The 19577-nt window shown below is 39.8% G+C and overlaps 1 protein-coding gene across 11 annotated transcripts in view; it reads right to left on the bottom strand.

The window, feature by feature from the left end:
- The window catches only part of ksr2 (kinase suppressor of ras 2), a 116560-nt gene that overhangs the window by 7859 nt on the left and 89124 nt on the right, over positions 1-19577 (bottom strand). For 7 of the 11 annotated variants that reach the window (XM_083527310.1, XM_083527315.1, XM_083527314.1 and 4 more), the window contains 4 exons: positions 18904-19037; positions 11274-11408; positions 7375-7504; positions 2223-5834 (listed from right to left, as the gene is read on the bottom strand). In XM_083527310.1, the coding sequence (XP_083383436.1) occupies positions 5688-5834; positions 7375-7504; positions 11274-11408; positions 18904-19037 (546 nt within the window). In that variant the 3' untranslated portion in view covers positions 2223-5687. Of the gene's footprint in view, positions 1-2222; positions 5835-7374; positions 7505-11273; positions 11409-18903; positions 19038-19577 lie in introns of those variants that run through there. The other 4 variants (XM_083527313.1, XM_083527316.1, XM_083527319.1 and 1 more) reach the window with 1 other exon arrangement.

Here is a 19577-nt window from a genome sequence, read left to right as displayed (position 1 = left end):
GTTGTGAGTTAAATTTTTAGCACCACCAAGCTGCCAATTCTGAGCCCTTAAACAAGGCCCCTAACCTTCAACTGCTCAGTTGTATACATGCAAGTCGCTCTGGATGAAGGTGCATGCATATAAATATATGCAAATATATTTTAAGCTGATATTTAAAAAATTAGGAAACCAGAATACAAGTGTGTACTTGTGTGGTTGTGTCAAATATTTTTTTGGTACTCAGAAATGGCAACACTGTTAATCAGAACGAAGTCAGCTGTTATGCTCTAATGAAATCGTACAGATGCCAATTTTGTGAGCTTAGACCTGTTTATTGTGACCTTTGACACCTTGGAGCTATCAGGCTATTATGAGAGAGAAAGAGACACCAAGTCAGAGTGACTTTTCCTGCTGTGATCCAGCATCATGTGGACATTTGACTCACTCTGCTAGTCTGCTATCTATATTAGAAAAGGTAATGGAACATAAACACATATTACATATCTGCACTGCTAATCGGTTATCAAGTCAATAGTTAAAGGATGGCGATGCATTATTGATTTTAAAGCTTCATTTAGTTTTTGGTTAAAAATAAACAATAATGACAAAAATATTGGGACACATGACTTATCCAGCCATATGTGGTTCTTCCCCAAACGGTTCCCACAAAGTTACAAGCACACAATTACACAAAATACCTTTGGATGTGGTATCATTAAACTGTTCCAGCATGACAATGTCACTGTTCACAAAGCCAGATATGCTTTACATGGGTTGGAGTGGAAGATCTCCTGCAATAGATCTCTGACCTCAACCCTCAACACCCTTGTGGCTGAACGAATCTCACACCAGTCTCTAGAAGCACATGCTAAAATCTAGTGGGACATCTTCCCAGAAGAGTGGAGGGTATTATAACAGCAAATGTGGACTGGAATGTTCACAAAGCACATACGAATTTGGTACTCAGGTGTCCACAATCTTTTGTCCATAGACAAATATAAACAAATATAAAAAAAACTAAATGTGATAGTGAACATTGATAGAGTCAACTCCAGAACTACTTTCAGTGTTCATGAAAATATTTTTTCATTAGATTTTTTTTTTTTTTAAGTGTTTAAAGCACACATAATAATTATTATTAGAAAGGATAATTAGGTTGTATAGGATTTAAGGAGCCTCAGCCTTTCTTTTTGCAAATTAGTTCTGACTGACATGGCGGAGTCCCCTGGTGGTCTAGTGGTTAGGATGCGGCTCTCTCACCACTGCGGCCTGGGTTTGATCCCCGGTCAGGGAACCAACCTCAGCCATTAGAGTTGCAAAAGCCTTAGTGCCGGTCCCAAGCCCGGATAAATGGGGAGGGTTGCATTAGGAAGGGCATCCAGCGTAAAAACATGTGTCAAATCAAACATGCGGATGATCCGCTGTGGCAACCCCTAATGGGAGAAGCCGAAAGAAAGTTCTGACTGACATGGTGGTTTTATGTCCCACAGTCTTTCCTGTGATGGGATTGAAAAATTTTGATTTAACAGCATTTAGCAGATGCCCTTATCCGAAGGGATAAGTAAAAACATTTTCTTTTATGTTTGTAAGTAGTTTTTCCTGAGTGTTTTTGTAGGAAAATGTAAAAAAAAAAAAAAAAGGTATTCGTCTAATGAACTATGAATTACTATTTCACTAATTAAATTTCACAAATGTATTCCTAGTGGCTGTTGGAAAAGGGGCGTGGTCAAGCACAGGTTTGTGAATAGAGGGCGGAGCCAGAGAAAGCGATTGAATGAAATTATCACCATTGTATAGTTTTATTAAAGAGTGTGGTATATTGCAGCAAGTGTCGCAGAAGATATAAAGGGGGTGGGGCGAGAGTCATTAAAGGAGCAAACGGAAAGGTGTGTGTTGTGTGTATTAAAATGCTTACACTGAAAAGTGAAACGTGACTGTGGCATAAAGTACAACCTCGTTGTTTTTGATAACATGTCGCCTGCCTTCTATTCCTTCCACCCTAAACAATCACTTCACAATGGCAACTTTATCACAGCCAATCCATGTAGTATTGTTTTTTTCTGAATACAACCAGGCAACCTGGAGAAAACCCACACTGATACATCCAAAAATAATTCCTTTTAATGGTGTCGTTAAATCTGGAGTGGACTCTACTTCGAATTCTGTGAACATAAAATGGGAAACGTCAACGTAAAAACAAAAGCAAGGAAGGAGAGGGTAAAAGAAAGAAAAACATAATAAAATTCCAAAATGAAAATATTTTTATTGTCTTTTTTTTTCCTTCTCATAAAGGATGAGTGAAAAGAAGGAGCTTGTGATGAATAAAGCAGTCACTAAGCTGTGCACCATAAGGCATCTGTAATTACAAGCAGTTACACACCTACAACCTACAGTACAGAAAAGTGGAAAAAATCGTGGAGAAAAGAAACGTCAAAGCAAATATTTACACACAATTCACACACAGAAAAACAAAAGAAAGAAATATAGATAAACTCAAACATGAATTCATAATTCAAATCTTAACCGATCAGGTAAAAGATGAGAAAGAAAGATAGAAAAGAAGAAAGAAAGAATAAATGACACACAATCTATACGTTCGCCGTGAGATAAATAAGTGGCGTGTGCATGTGTGTGTAAATAAATTACAGTTACTAATGCGAACCGACAAGTGTGAACAGGCTTGGAACGATTGTTAACAAGCAGTTTCTGTACATTCTAAACCTGATATGATACAGACTTATGTGATAGAATAGACTTAATATAATCACATGTAGTCTTTTAAACATCTATCATTCCTTTTTTTTAAGCAACTCTAATAGTGTGATCCTGGATGAATCCAAATATTCGAATATGGATGTAAGAATAATTTTCACTGCGATGCATTACACGTGCTCTTTTAGTTTTAAAGAGGTCCCGTAATGGGCCTTCGTCCATGCAGTTAAAATGTTTAAGCTGTACAAATATAAATAAAAAAACAAATAAAAAATCTTCCCAAAGAGCAACAAGAGATCTCTGAGCAGGTCAGGACCTGGTTATTATGGGATGGTACAGGAAAAGTACGGATTGTCTACACCCATGTTGCCTGCAAGGTTAAGAGGCAAGACATGGAATGCTGGAACGCCTCCGTGACAGTTTCCGCTGTCAGCTATGTGCTTTGCTTTGCATGCAACGGTCGTGGGGTTGTTTTGGGATTAACACGTAAAAATTGTCCAAACCTGCATGTACATTTTTGTCTTTCAAATCGGTTTTCAACTTCGACATTATATCGAAACTAAGGAACGAACCCGAGTGTACCAGGGTGGTGAGCAAATGGGGGATGGAGCCAGACGGGACGAGCGGTAAGAAACACCTGCAGCTGATGAGACTAATCAGTGCGCTCTGTTTCAGTCCAGCAACGCCAATCGTCTTGGGAAGAGCTCCACCAACCAGAGTAGAGTGGAAGCGTCGCCGGACAGTGACTATGCCCAGGCGGGTGCTGGTGAGGGCACTTGGGTGGATGCCAGTAAAAGAAGTGCCGGTCCGTGTGGAATCCCGGGGGGGCGCTAAAGAGAGAAAGCGTGCCGATCCGCAAGTGAGACAGGCGGATGCCGGAGAAAGGTAGGCCGATCCGCGAGAGTGTGGGTGAGCCCCAGCGTGAGTACTGGAAAGAAAAGCGTCAGGGTAAAATCTAAAGCAAATAAAGAAAGCTATGCTTGGTGTACTTCTGTCTCTTTCTTCCAGCATGGAAACAGTGAGTGTGTTACAGTGGTGCTGAAACCCAAGAAAGGCCTGAGTGCACGTCTTTCACTGGCCCCGCCCGCGCTCACCGTTTGCGACCCTTCCGCTCGTCTCTGCTTGGTGTCTCTCTTTTTCCAAGGCTGGTGTCTCGCGCCTCTTTATTGCGGTCGCCGTACTGAAACAGAGCGCACTGATTAGTCTCATCAGCTGCAGGTGTTTCTTAAAGCTCGTTCCGTCCGGCTCCGCCCTCCACTCGCTCACCGCTGGCACACAGAGCTCTTTTTCTTATTTGTACAGGCTCAGACACGGTACATGTGTGTGAATGAGAGAAAGAGAGGACAGTGGAGTGGTGCGGAGAGGGGGAGAAGGTGGAGGAGTTCAGGTACCTGGTGTCAACAGTGCAAATTAATGGAGAGTGTGTTAGAGAAATGAAGAAAAGAGTGCAGGCAGGGTGGAGTGGGTGGAGAAGAGTGATAGCAGGAGTGATTTGTGATAGAAGAGTATCTGCAAGAGACAGGAGGTGGAGCAGGAGGTAGCAGAGCTGAAGATGTGGAGGTTTTCATTGGAAGTGACGACAATGTACAGGATTGGAAATGTGTTTATTAGAGGGACAGCGCATGTAGGATGTTTTGGAGACAAGGTGAGGGAGGTGAGGTTGAGGTGGTTTGGACATGTGCAGAGGAGGGACATGGGGTATATCAGTAGGAGAATGCTGAGGATGGAACCACCAGGAAGGAGGAAAAAAGGAAGACCAAGAGGAGGTTTATGGATGTGGTGAGGGAAGACATGCAGGTAGTTGGTTTGAAAGAGGCAGATGAAGAGGACAAGGGGTCTGGAGACGGATGATCCGCTGTGGCGCCCCCTAATGGGAGAAGCCGAAAGAAGAAGAAGAAGACACAGAGTTTAACCCCGTCAAGGTCTCACATTATCACAGTTAATATATTATACATAATACAATCCGGGCGTCTGGAATTGAAAAGTGATGGGATTTCCTAGAAATGCAAAAACATGCAAGGAAACATGTTCTTTATTATACATTTTTCTTTTGTGTATAAAAAAAACAAAACAAAAAAAAACTTTATTCTCTAGATATTCATTTTTTTATTATTATATTCTTTATAAGGATGCTTGTGCACCTTAAAAGTGTAGTAAAGCTTTGTGACTTGAAACGGCCACATGAATGCCAACACACACACACACACACACACACACACACACACACACACACACACACACACACACACACACACACACACACACACACACACACACTCGGACCTTTAATTATCTAAAGATTAATATTATTGTTCTATTTTGGAAAAAAATCCATGTGGGGATAAACCAAATATCCTGACAAGGTCAAACTGTCACAAACAAGGTCAAAATGTCCTGTCCGTGTGGGAACATTTGGTCACCAAGTTAAAAAACACACATACACACGCACACACACACACACACACAAGCACACATACATAAAATGGATGCCGATGAATGGACTGAAAGCAAAGAATAAAACAATAGATCAAACAACAAATCCGACAAAAAAAATTATAATCTAAGATACATTCACTCCGTAACTACACGTACTTGTGAAAAGAAAACGTACAGACGCACGAGTCACAGAGGAATACAAACAATTTTGCATTTGTTACTCAAAATGCATCGTCGAACGTGACTGAACAGAAGTTTGTCAACACGATAACATTGACAAAATTAATCATGAATAAATTCAAAAGCACAAAAACAGATTGAACAGATTAAGAAGAAAAAACAAAAACAGAGAACTTAACAATAAATAATAAAAAGAATAAAAAAAGAATCTACATACATGATCAAACGATAAACAGAAGAACATGATGCAAAATTGACTACACGTACAATTCAACTCCCCCTACCCGGACCCCTGCGCACTGGTTTCCCACAATGCCGTGTGTCTAATGGCAATAAACTTAATCTCCAGGACTTCAGAGTAGTTTCTTTTAGAACCTGGCTCATTTTACATACTCAGCTGATTTCCAGAAGTGGCCGGGGTGCGAGAGACGGCGGTTGCGCTTGGGCAGTTTCTCGAGCAGCTCCATCAGCTTGGAGAAGCTCGGTCTCTCCTCGGGCTCTTGAGCCCAGCAGAATAGCAGGATGTCCTACAGAAGAACAAGAAAGTCAATGTGAAGAACGCAAGTGTTTTCCACACATATCTTAATCCATAATCAACTTAAATATTATACTTAAATAAGGGGTTTGACACTAATGGGAACTTTTTTGTTCTTTTTTGATAGATAGATAGATAGATAGATAGATAGATAGATAGATAGATAGATAGATAGATAGATAGATAGATAGATAGATAGGGAGATAGATAGATAGATAGATAGATAGATAGATAGATAGATAGATAGATAGATAGATAGATAGATAGACAGATAGACAGACAGACAGACAGACAGACAGACAGACAGACAGACAGACAGACAGACAGACAGACAGACAAAATGATTTACTTCTATGTAAATCATTTTGCCACATCTATCAATCTGTCTGTCTGTCTGTCTGTCTGTCTGTCTGTCTGTCTGTCTGTCTATCTATCTATCTATCTATCTATCTAAAGAGAGAGAGAAAAAGAGGGAGAGCGAGAGAGAGAGAGAGAGAGAGAGAGAGAGAGAGAGAGAGAGAGAGAAAGAGAGAGAGATATTAGAGGTGTAACGGTACAAAAAATACACAGTTCGGACGTACAGTATCTTGGTTTTTAAGTCACGTTTGGTTTCATTTCGTTTCAGGGGGAAGAAATGCAAAACAAAAAATTGCTTGTCGTTTTTTTTATTGACGAGTTTATTATTATTAAAATTTGTGATCAACAACATTTTAACCGTTTACGTTTTTAAAACAGTTTTAAATAAAAATGCAGAATCGATTAAATAAATGGAAAAATGTCATTAAATAGTTTACATTTGTTAGACCCCATTTGAGTAACACAGATGTGTATGTAAAAGTGTGTGTGTGTGTTTTACATTCAATATTGCAGTTTTTAAAGATATGATCTACTTAACTGCTCTACTGATTTCAGCAAACTTTATCAAATGTCTTAACTCCTTCCATCATTCATTCATTCACTCCCTCAATATGTGGAATTGTCAGGATTTCCTCTTTAAAAAATGTATTTCAACTGGACATAAAATGTTTAAGAATCCAAAGTGCTAGCATTAGCCGCTAGCCACTTCCTGGTTAGCGGTTAATGCTAGCACTATTGATTCTTTAACATTTTCATGCAAGCGCAAAATAAATTGTATATCTGGTACGGAGCGAGTCGCCACAATGACACTGCGCTAACTCTAGTTTTTTTTTTATACCCCTGGTATTGTTGTGTGTATTCAAGTGTTATAGTAATACAATTATTTTATTTTTTAAATGTACTTAAAGTACGAGGCAGAGACTAAACAAACTTGCGAAACCACTTAATACGTTTCTGAGGGAACTCAAATTTTAACTCAAATTTTTATGTTCCACACGTAAAAAGAATTCCACCAAAAGCCCTGTAAAGAAAAATGTGTACCGTTACACCCCTAATATATATATATATATATGTGTGTGTGTGTGTGATCGTGACCTTTATTACAAGGATTAATTAAAAAAGATATATTTCCATGCATTCCCAGGTTAAATCCCAATGTTTATCATCTTGCTCACCGAGATCTCTTTGCCCATGCCGATCTGAGTGAGGTTGGGTCTCATGCCGCTGCCCACCTGCCATATGATCACTTCAGCTGGCTGGGTCTTAAAAGGCCACTCTCGTGCATGCAGCTCGTACCAAATCGTCCTGGAGGACAGAAGATATGTATTACGCACACCTACATACACATGTGTCAGAAGAATACGAGTTTAAAGATGTTTGTTTGTGTAACATAAAAGCCCTCGTGATGCCCCTCTATTAGTGATGCCCCCGTGTCGGACCTCCTATGGTCCGAAAAAAATAATTGATTAAATAATCAAAAGAGGCTCTTGACTTCTGAAACATGCGCAAGATCATGCTGACATTCTATTCGCCGTTATTAAATTAATTAAAAATCAGCGAGTCGAGTGTTGATAGCGAACAAACAAATCCTCACATCAGTACATGGAGGATGCAAAGAGCGATATGGCTAAGAGGCAAAAAGACAAACATCATTAGCCATAGCAACTCATTACCAAACCCGTGTACAACTGTGCAGAAAACATCGGGATTCGATTGTACATATGAAGGAGGGTAAAGGATACAGTAAATCCAAGTCCTGCTGTTTGCAGCATGTTCATGTTTGTTGGAAACTATAAGAAGCCCAGAGAAAACCATATGTAAACATAAAGAGGACAAAGCATTCATGAAATAAATTCTATTCCTTGTGATGTGCATGATTTCGTAGACAGAATCCACTATATGGACACTGAATGCAATTGTGTTAGGAGGCAGTAGAGCCGTGCCCCACATCTTCCCATCTAGCCATCTATTCATTTTACAAGTGCAGTGCACCCACACAGTGTATGATAGTTGAACACACACACACACACACACACACACACACACACACACACACACACACACACACACACACAGTTTCTGCCTTTGCACAGATTAGAGTCCAGCTGTGTGAACTCCAAATTAAGTTTAAGGTTTTTATATCTGGCTCAACTGTGCCAGAAGTCAAAAGTACAAAAATAATGCAGGACATGCATTTGGTGCGAAAAACAAAAAACATCCAGTGAGCAGCAGCTTTTCAGGCATAAATGCCTTGTTAATGTTACTAGAGAATGTGTATTGTGGTTCAAGCTGGCAGGAAGTAAATGTTAACTCAAATAGCCATTCTGTACATGAATGGTGAACAGAAAATTCAATTCAAATTAATTCAATTCAATTTATTTGAATTATCTCAATCTGCACAACAAAACAGCAAAACTGGGATAATGAATGAGCTACAACAGAAGGAGACCATATCAGGTTGTTCTCCAAGTGGAGAGGATCCATTAATCTCTCAGTTTATTAACATAATGGACACCATCCTAAAACTGTGGAGGAGAGAATCCGGTCATTTTCCAAAATAAAACATTGTTCAGAATCAGGTAATAAATAAGTTATGTATTCTTTCTGTGCCAATTGACCCAGGGACCGGTGCCGGTCTGCGGCCCGGGGGTTCGAGACCACTGCTGTAACTGATTATTTTAGCACATCCCTCATGTGTTTTATTCGTTCCTCATAAAGATTTATCACAAAACAAGCATTTTGTCTAAACTACAAAACTAAGATAAAAGTATTCTCTCAATTACTTTCGTAAATTGGCTTAGTTTCTTTCTAAAAGTTTTGACAGCTCACAGACACCACACCTGAGAGAGCTTTATTAGCCTTCAGGTAAGAATTAGTGCTGAACTAGCAAGCCGGACACGGTCATTACGATCTCCAGAGGAACATTGTGTGGGGAATAAAGCCGAACAACCAAAACGCCAAATTCAGCACCTATTTCTAAGCACTCCCCCAGAGAACAGCAAGTGGCTAACGGATAATACACTTCCCACATTCTCCCGCAACTTTTCTCATTTAAGCTGGGGTGATTATTGTCCTGAACTAATGGTAAGCGACAGATCTGGGGTCACTTTCACCTCAATTTTCAGAGAGTTCAGGGAGGAAATGAAACATTAAAGTTCATTAACTGTAATGCATTTGGAGACCTTTTGCAGTGCTTTTTTCCTCGTCACGTTGCCGCTGCTGTAAAATGAAATTGACTCCAGTGTTGTGCTTTTAATTGATTGCTTCGGGTCTAACAGTTCATTAGCCCGAAGGGAGACAATATGGGCAATAAAGAAATGCTTAGCAGCCCCAAATGAAATCTTTGTAGAGTTATTTGCAGACCGGTACTGCACAAACTGCTGCATATTAGAGGTGAATGAGTAATGAATTCATAACGACTCCAACTCTTTTAAAAGAAACAGATTATTTGATTAGACGGCCAACTGTGAGAAGGGGAAAAGAGATGTTACTATATAAAAGACTCATAAATCAAATCCACTTTTAACTTTCTCTAGGTGTTATTGGTTACCTTTTGGAATAGTATTGATTTCTAAGGGTTTTTTTAATGGGGGTTCTAATGGATGTTTCTTATTGTAATATGATCTCATAGCATTTAAAAGAAATAGTATATTGGAACAATAGTCGTGTTTCTATATTTTTTTATTAATTATCAATTTGGAAATGGTGTTTAGTTTAGGTGTTTAGTTTAGGAAGCGGAATGTTGTCTTATAAATGACCGTCTGTTGTCTGATAAACGATTGTAGCTGCCCGACAGTTCTGGGTGTCCTTTATTGTATTTTTTGTTTTGCGGATGAAGGGATGGAAAATCAATCAAAATGTGGTCCAATTTATGTTTTCTGCTCAATTTTATTGGATTATATAGTAAACTGGAATATGGAACCATTTCTATGTGGTTTCGACTGGAATTTAATGAAAAATTATTTTGTTACATATGACTGGATTTTAATAATGTTTCAAAATATATTTTGTCACATTTCTATGTCTTTTCTATTAAATTTTAATGAAGCATACTGCATGCAGGAACCTTATTTCCATGTATCATTTCTGGATTTTTAAGAAGTATACATTAGGTTATAGTAATTTGTATGTTATTTCTTCTGAAATGTAAAGGGGTACAGTACATTGGTACCACATTATTATGTGGTTCCGAATGGTTTTACCATTAAAATATGGTGTTTAATGAATAATCCATTAGGAAATTGCTTAATTTAGATATGACTGGAAAAAAATGGCTTAATTCTATTTCTATAATTTTTTTTATTATTTCTGCAAAAATTATTTAATAAAGTGCACACAAATTAACCTAAAAACAAACATAGAAAGACAAATAAGAGACAAGAGGTGCAACAAACAATCTATATACAAGTGGTGATAAGCTACAGGTGAGGAAACAAAAACGAGATTGGTGCAGTGGCTGATGGGATGTGTAGTTTCATGGCATAACTGTGGCAGTTTCCTTCTCAGTATTACTGTATACTAGAATATGGTTTTATTTTTATCTGGTTTTCTATGTCATTAATGGCTTATCTAATGGAATGCAATATCTATTGGAATATGGACTCATTTCTGTGTAGATTCTGCTGGATTTTTCCATTGGATTTGTACAGACTAGTTAATGATGTCAAATATAATATATATTATATTACATTTTCCAGTCTGATGTTATGCAAAGCATGAACTTTAAGTCGCATACATCATAATATAGAAATGCACAGTTTAATGATTATAAAAAATCATAAAAGCCCTTTGGCATCCTGTGGATTCTGCAAGATTTTCTTGGAATGTTGGAATGTGTTTTTACATGCGAGTCCAACACACACAGTCCAAGGTGTCTACATTCTAAATGGAAGTGCTATGCAAGTACTATATACTGTAGGTTTTAATGCATGCAGCCCAATGTTTCCCATGAGGGTAAATGAACCCCTATTGATAATCCATGGATTCCAATAGGATTCCAACAGAAATGTCTTAAGTTCTTAAATTTAAGTTACATTATGTGCTCATGTTCGTCATATGTGAAAAGTAAACCCACCCAAAGGCGAAGACGTCAGACTGTTTGGAAAAAGGGAGCTGATCTTCCGCCGTCTCCGGGGATAGCTGGCAGACGATCTCTGGAGCAAGATGGCAAAGCCAGCCGCTCGGAATCCGCAGCTTATCCTCTCTCCTACTACAGAGAACAAGACACACCAACAAGCAAAATACATTTCAGTCCAGCAAATTGAATCCATTTTATCTTCCTTCATGCGATTTTTGTGCAAATCATTTGCCTAAACACTTTGCCTTTGGGGAGGGAAAAATACAAGTTATCATCAAGAAAAAAAAATTGCAAAGTGGCGTGAAAGTTTCTTCCGACTAACTGATTTCTTTTTATTTTTCTCTTTTCATATCTGAATGACGCTATTAATGGGAAAAGCAATCAGATGCCATGACCTGCTTTTGGGCCACCAGACCATAAACAGCTGCATACATAATCATGGGACATCAGTAATGTAGATTTGCATTGACACAAGCTCTGGAAACGTCAGAAATAGTCAGAGCTGAAGCCCAGTTCCCTAAAGCAGCCTGACATTTACAGCCACCTAAATATCTGTGAAGAGGGTACGAGTTTAATCAAACAACAGCCCTTAACCATGTCCGAAGACGCGCTTTGTTACCATGTTTAGAATTTGAACTTTAAGTATTTTAAAACATCTGCCCAAATCCACACCCACAAGATGCTTTGATATAAAAAAAAAAAGTGACTGCATGGGACAAAATCCATACAATTTCAGGTTAGAAAATATGTGAGAAAAGTGTGAGAAACCATCAACCACCTCAGAAAACCTTAATGTGACCATAATATACAACATTTATATAAACTTCATGCAAAATCATTTAAAACATGCTCAAGCCAAAATGTTTGAGAGTTAATGCAAGAGGCAAGGCTTTTTGGCTGTGCTCCCAGGACTAGTAGATTCACATGGTTAAAGATCATCTAGATGAACTTGGCCAATTTACATTTTTAAGGGCCCATCTTAAGGATCTGACCCAAGCCCTTGGTTCCACATGGTTCCATATTGCTCTTTTAACCTGGTTATGTGGGACTTGGGCTAAAGCTTGGCACGAAACAAAACTGGAGGAGGAAGATGCTAAATTATCCAGTAGTAAAAGCAAATGCTTTTTTTTCCGCATTCGTTGTCCAGTTGAACCAGGTTTGTTTTTCACTACTAGATTTAGCAAAAAACATGTACAAAAGCCAATAAAATGCAGTTAGCATCCAACCAGAAGTGCATAAGTGGCCTATACATACGTATATGTATGTAGTATAGTATCCCACAAAAGTAAATACATCCCTCACATTTCAGCAACTATTTAGTGTTACCTCTCAAGGGACAATACTAAAGAAATGAAACTTGGATATATTTTAGAGTAGTCAATGTGCAGGTTGTATAGCAGTTTTGTTGCCAGTTATTTAGACAATAATGGCTGTATGTTGAGTTATTTTCAGAGGACAATAATCTGTACTATATATAGTATAAATAGTATAAGTACTAAGTATATAATAAATCCCACCCATGTGATTAGTGCCAACTAAATTAATTAGTAACCGGAAAATTAATTTATTGCTATTCGTTTCAACTGACAGTGATTTTAATGTTATGTCTGATCTGTGTATGTATGTATGTATATAAATGTTGGTATGATACAGTATATACAGAATAAATATGGGTGGAATAAACAGTAGTGCAATGATAAACATAAGTTATGGATGTTGCAATGATGTATAGTGGATAAAGCAGTGCAATATAAACAGAAAGTGACAGTGCAGTAGTGTATTTGTTAACATTCTTTGATCGGCTGTTTAGTGCAGTATCCGCCACAGAGACACAGAAAAAAAAGCTATTTTTTAGTCTTTTTGTGAAAGCTCTGGGGCACCTGTAGTGTCTGCCTGATGGAAGAAGGGTAAATAGTTTATGGCTGGGGTGAGAGGTATCTGATAATGTCTTTTTCCCTTTTTTACACAGTAAAGCTGAATGTACTATTCGCACTGAGCTCCCTGACCTGCAGGAAATATACAGCACACAGTGCCGTACAAGGGCCAGGAAGATTGTGAAGGACCTCCATCCCAACAATGGAATTTGTTTTTCTCTGCAGCGTTCAGGGAAACGCTTCTGCTCTCTGAAAGCAAACACAAAGAGAATGAGGAGAAGCTTCTTCCCGCAGGCCATTCAGTGTCTAAACCAGGAGACACCCAGCAACTAGTACCTTGCACATTTTTGCACTATTGTATGTCATTTTAACTCTGGACTGGCAGTTTAACTCTGGACTGGCCCAGAACAGTGTCACTTTATGTCACCTAATACCAGCACATGGATACTTTAAGGACAAATCACACTGGATCACTAAGCAAAGTCTTCTCTGCTGGCCTAAACACTCTCAGAAGCACTGACCTACATTAACATACTTAAAAATGTATTTTTAAGAAAAGCTAGACATCGTGAGGAGGTTGGCCAAACCCAAAGCTAGCTCGCTTGTCTCAGCCCGGAAAAGGGTTTGTTCACCACTTCCAGACCAGTTAATGCGAGCGGTACCACTGGATTACAGCCTCTGAGGAGTGTTGCAAATTATGAGTGTGCATCTCTGATGAGTAGGTCGTATTTTATTTTCATTTTAATGTTTTTGTAATGTTATTTGACAAATATTGATTCTGAACTGCTCCTGATGATGAAGGTGGCACAGTTACGGTTGTAGTGTAGAGGTTTTCATCCTCCATATGTGAAATTCCTCTCTGTAATGCCAAATGTTGTTATATTGCATTTTTTTTGTATAGTATTGATAGTTTCTATAATTGCGATGAGATAGTGGCGGTATTAAGAGGTGGATTAAGTCAGGAAAGTCCCCACTGAAGGCCCAGGTACCAAATGCACAACAAGAGAACAGGAAGACTTTCAATCAGCTCAACACCTGATAACGTTGGGCAACTTGTGTCGGAGAACAATCCACATGATCTCACTTCTGCACCCACCCTATTAGCCAGATTTAACTCCTATACTTCGCTCTTTTCCAGAAGATGAAGATCCGGCTCAAAGGTCGCTATGTTGACACCACTGCAGAAATCCAAATTGAATTGCAGAAGGTAACTGACATGATTCAAAAATAAGACTTTCAGGATACATTCAAGAAGTGGCAGAAAGTGGGGGCACTGTCTTGCTGTGCAAGGAGCCTGTTTTGAAGGTGAGTGTGTAACTGTAGATAAATAAAGTACCGTATTTTTCGGACTATAAGCCGCTACTTTTATCCTACGTATTGAACAACGAAAACAACGAAGCGGCTAATTTATGAATTTTTCCTGGGTTTCCTGGGTCATATTTCACCCGTTACACCGTGTCTAACGTGTCTTTCATTAAAGCCTGTGTAAAGTACATTAGTGTAGACATGACATTTATGTTAAAAATACAAATATTTGTAAAATTCAGTGGGTGCAGCTTTTATAGGGGTACGCTTTATAGTCCGGAAATTATGGTACTTTCTTGTAAACAGAGCCAGTCTCATAACTTTTTGATACCACCATGTATAAAGATCAAAGTACTAGTGTTTGCTCCCTATGTAAATTATGGACCAAGGCTAAATCTAACTGATGATCTGGTCTTGTGTTTAAAGTTTGAAAAATCCAGCTGAACTCGAAAACAACTCATTAGAGGTACGGTACATGACTGAAGCACCAGATTTATTATTTGCTTGAATGTGCATGCTCATCCATGCACTTGATAAATTTTCAATTCCCACACGGCCTCCTTTCACTCTTATATCTTCAACTCATGATGCACACTGCAGCAAGGCCGGTTAATTGGAGTGGGCTGATCATGAGCGGCACCAGACCACTAAACGGTTCCAAAAAAACTCGAGAGGCGCAGACTCTAGCTTGCGTAACCGCCGCCATTTTTTTCCGATTAGCACTTTTGGCTTGTAATTAAATGAGGGTTTAGAACTCGCGTTTGTCAGAACTTCCCATTTCACGTGTTGATTAATTGTATTTCTATGCCAGGCAAAACACTTGCACATACATGAGGTGACAAAATACCATCATCAATAAAATGCTTTCGAAAGGAAGCAAGCTACGAAAGGAAAAACAGGAACCATTACCCAGAGGGATTTTTTTTTCCAGGATATAATGGCTCGCTTCACTTAATGGGAAATCTGTTTTCATTCATCATCCATGGTTAAAGGTTGCCCAAATAAAAGCTCTCTCCAGACCCCTACGGATGAATCAGCGGTCGCCCCATTTAACAAGTCTTATTTTGTTAAAGCTTAGAAGAGGATGCTTGCTTTCCACAGAACAACGTAGGGAAGAAAGTAAAAGGCGCACATCAAAAACCCAATTGAAGGATCTACACATTCTTGGATCATGGCATGAAGTATGAAAGGAGAAAAGATTCTTTTATGTGTGCGTTGGTGGACACACAGAGAAATGAAGTGCAACCGGAGAAGCAAATAAATCTTATGTCCAAAAACACAGCCTGAAATCCCAATGATCGTTAGCTCTGTCTTGAAGAGTTTGGGAGTTTTCATTAATTTGACTACTAGTTTGTTGGTAAATCCTATAATGCCTTTGTTTATTTCTCGAACCCATTCAAACTTATAAAACAAGATATACTGTATGCAATACATTAATCATGAAAACACAAAACTAGTTATACTCAATAACTGTAAATACACAGGTAAGTACATCATATTATAGAACACTTGCAACCAGAAACAACACCTGATGTTTCTGTCACCTGTCAGTCAAGATGCGGCCTCTGTGCCTGTTAGTCTTACTAAAGAAGGCAGGACTGATGTTCATGTCATTGTTAATGATGGTGTGGCTCCTGTGCCTGTCAGTCTTAGTAAAGGAGATGTGGCCTGTGTGCCTTTAAGTTTTAGCAAAGGAGACGTGGCCTCTGTGCCTGTCAGTCTCATTGAAGGGGATGTGGCCTCTGCACCTTTAAGTCTCAGTGAAGGAGATGTGGACTCTGTGCCTGTCAGTCTAAGTGAAGGAGATGTGGCCTCTGTGCCTGTCAGTCTCAGTAAAGGAGATGTGGCCTCTGCGCCTTTAAGTCTCAGTTAAGGAGATGTGGCCTCTGTGCCTGTCAGTCTCAGCAAAGGAGACGTGGCCTCTGTGCCTGTCAGTCTCATTAAAGGGGATGTGGCCTCTGCGCCTTTAAGTCTCAGTGAAGGAGATGTGGACTCTGTGCCTGTCAGTCTAAGTGAAGGAGATGTGGCCTTTGTGCCTGTCAGTCTAAGTGAAGGGGATGTGGCCTCTGTGCCTGTCAGTCTAAGTAAAGGGGATGTGGCCTCTGTGCCTGTCAGTCTCAGTGAAGGAGATGTGGCCTCTGCGCCTTTAAGTCTCAGTGAAGGAGATGTGGCCTTTGCGCCTTTAAGTCTCAGTGAAAGAGATGTGGCCTCTGTGCCTGTCAGTCTCAGTGAAGGAGATGTGGCCACTGTGCCTTTCAGTCTAAGTGAAGGAGATGTGGCCTCTGTGCCTGTCAGTCTCAGTGAAGGAGATCTGACCTCTGCGCCTTTAAGTCTCAGTTAAGGAGACGTGGCCTCTGTGCCTGTCAGTCTCATTGAAGGGGATGTGGCCTACATGTCTGTCAGTCAGATTAAAGGAGGCATGACTGATGATCAGGTTATTGTTACTGATGCTGTGGCCCCTGTGCATGTCAGTCTCAGTAAATAAAGTATGCTTCTTGTGCCTGTCAGTCTCAGTAAATAAGGTGTGTTTTATGTGCCTGTCAGTCTCAGTGAAGGATGTGTGGCCTCTGTACCTGTCAGTTTCAGTAAATAAGGTGTGTTTTTTGTGCCTGTCAGTCTCAGTAAAGAAAGTGTGGCCTCTGTGCCTGTCAGTCTCAGTGAGGAGGGTGTGTTTCTGTGCCTGTCAGTCTCAGTGAAGGATGTATGGCCTCTGTGCCTGTCAGTCTCATTGAATAAAGTGTGTTTTTTGTGCCTGTCAGTCTCAGTAAAGAAAGTGTGGCCTCTGTGCCTGTCAGTCTCAGTGAGGAGGGTGTGTTTCTGTGCCTCTCAGTCTTACTAAAGGAGGTGTGGCTTCTGTGTATGTTAGTCCAAGTGAAAGAGGTTTGGCTAATGTATGTGTCAATAACAAAAAAGGTGTGGCTTCTGTACTTGTTAGTCTCAGTGAATGAGGCGTGGCTTCCATGCCTGTTAGTCGCAATTAATGCAATATAACTGTCAGTTTACTACATGAGGTATAGCTTCTGTGTATGTCTCTGCTAGAGAAGGAGGTCTTGCTTAAGTACATGTCAGTTTAACTACAGGAGGTGCAGCAGCTGTGTATGTGTGTCTCAGTGAAGGAGGTGTAACCACTGTGCCTGTCAGTCATACAAAAGAAGGTTGTGTCTTATGTACATGTCAGTTTTACTACAGGAGGTTTGACTTCTGTCTAATTAAATACTAGTGAAATAGGTGCGGAATGTGCACACGTTAGTGTCACTAAAGGTGTGACCTAAGTGCCTGCCAGTCCATTTTAAAAAAAAGTGGGTCTTCTGTGCCTTGTGTGAACTATTAACCTGTTAGTTCAAAAGAAGTTGTCCCTCCTGTGTCTTGGAGTAGAATGTAAATATTAAGTTGTATGTAAAAATCAGTTTTACTGTGACTGTCAGTCTCAGTGAAGAAGGTGTAGCCTCTGTGCCTGTCAGTCTTACTAATGTAGGCGTGGCTTCATTCCCACTCACTTCTGTCTCTTGTCAGTACAGGAAAATGAGGCATAAAAGTGTAATATAGTTACAGTAAATACTCTGCGCTCATAGTAATGCAGAGTAGCGTGCATGTAATTTTTCTGTAAGATTGCAATTTGTTCTCCTAGTAGGCAGTTTAAAAAATTCAGCACGTCCATTTTCAAGATACTGTACCTCTAGTTGCTTATACCAGATTCCGATACATTTGTGAGCCTTCTTTCTTCCTTATATCTGCCTCCAGCCACTGGGTCAAATCCTGACATTTTGCCCTGTCATCATCAGAGTGAAGCAAATGCCCCAAACTGCTTCCATTAGCCACATTTCTTTCTTCTTTCAATTTTTTAGACAGTCGAATTACAACCCTTATTTAAGTTCCTTCGCTGCTCACTTGCACTCGATGGTGAGAGAGCACGATATCAAAGGTGAAACCGCATTTGCGTTTTGCAGCCAAGAGGTGACTCTGGCTCTTAATTACAGGCTTTGGTTCCTATAAGCCTTTTCGAGCGATCATTATGAGGCTATACACAAGTTTACAGCAAGCCTGGCATGTGTGTGGCAGGAATTCACAGCTTTCTATATACACAGAATACTGGGATTTAGAGCAGACCTACTGCTAATGTGTGTGTGTGTGTGTGTGTGTGTATGTGTTGAAGTGGGAGGGGGTATTTGTTCTACAAGTTGGTGTCTAAAATGTCAATCAGACCCCTGGCAGCACACCAAATACATTATAATGACAGCGTCGGAAATCACGCTCTGTCTCTTTTAGCGGCCCTCGATAATGAAATGAATTCACGTCGACTAATTAAACTTAGAAAGGCAGAAGCATTCTCATTAATTCACAAAGACAGAGTGTGTGTGTGTTTAATTAAGAATGTATTGTGGATGAAAGAACATCTATTCAAGCACATCTCTAGAAGTGTCAGTAATCGCTCAAGCTACATCACTTACCTGCCTGCTTGTAAAACACCAGATATGGTGAAGAGTCCAAAATCGGTGATGACCACTTTCCCGTTGTCATAGAAGACGTTCTTCGACTTCATGTCCTTGTGAAGAATGCCTTTGGCATGCAGATAGCCCATGCCCTGGACAACAAACACACACACACATAAGTTTGTCTCTTCCCCTCTGTCTTATCATTTGCCATTTCTTCTCACGGGACCCTTATTTTACAGCGATTCTCCGTTTTGGTGATTATTGTGTGTACATATACACATTTACATACACCGATCAGGCAATAACATTATGACCACCAGCTTAATATTGTGTTTGTCCTCCTTTTGCTGCTAAAACAGTCGTGACCTGTCGAACATTAACACTATTTACTTCTTCAGCAGTTTGAGCTACAGGAGCTCGTCTGTTGGATCGAACCACACGGACCAGCCTTCAATCCCCACGAGCATCAATGATCCTCGGCCACCCGCGACCCTGTCGCCGGTTCACCACTGTTCCTTCCTTGGAGCACTTTTAATAGATACTGACCACTGCAGACCAGGAACTTCTCACAAGAGCTGCATTTTTGGAGGTGACCCAGTCGTCTAGACGTCACAATTTGTCAAACTCGTTTAAATCATTACGTTCGCCCATTTTCCTGCTTTTTACATCAGCTTTGAGAACAAAATGTT

This window comes from Silurus aristotelis (genome assembly GCF_946808225.1).
Source record: "Silurus aristotelis genome assembly, chromosome: 23".
Lineage (NCBI taxonomy): Eukaryota > Metazoa > Chordata > Actinopteri > Siluriformes > Siluridae > Silurus > Silurus aristotelis.
Note: the sequence above shows the minus strand (reverse complement) of the source record. Positions and strands in the feature narration are given on the sequence as shown.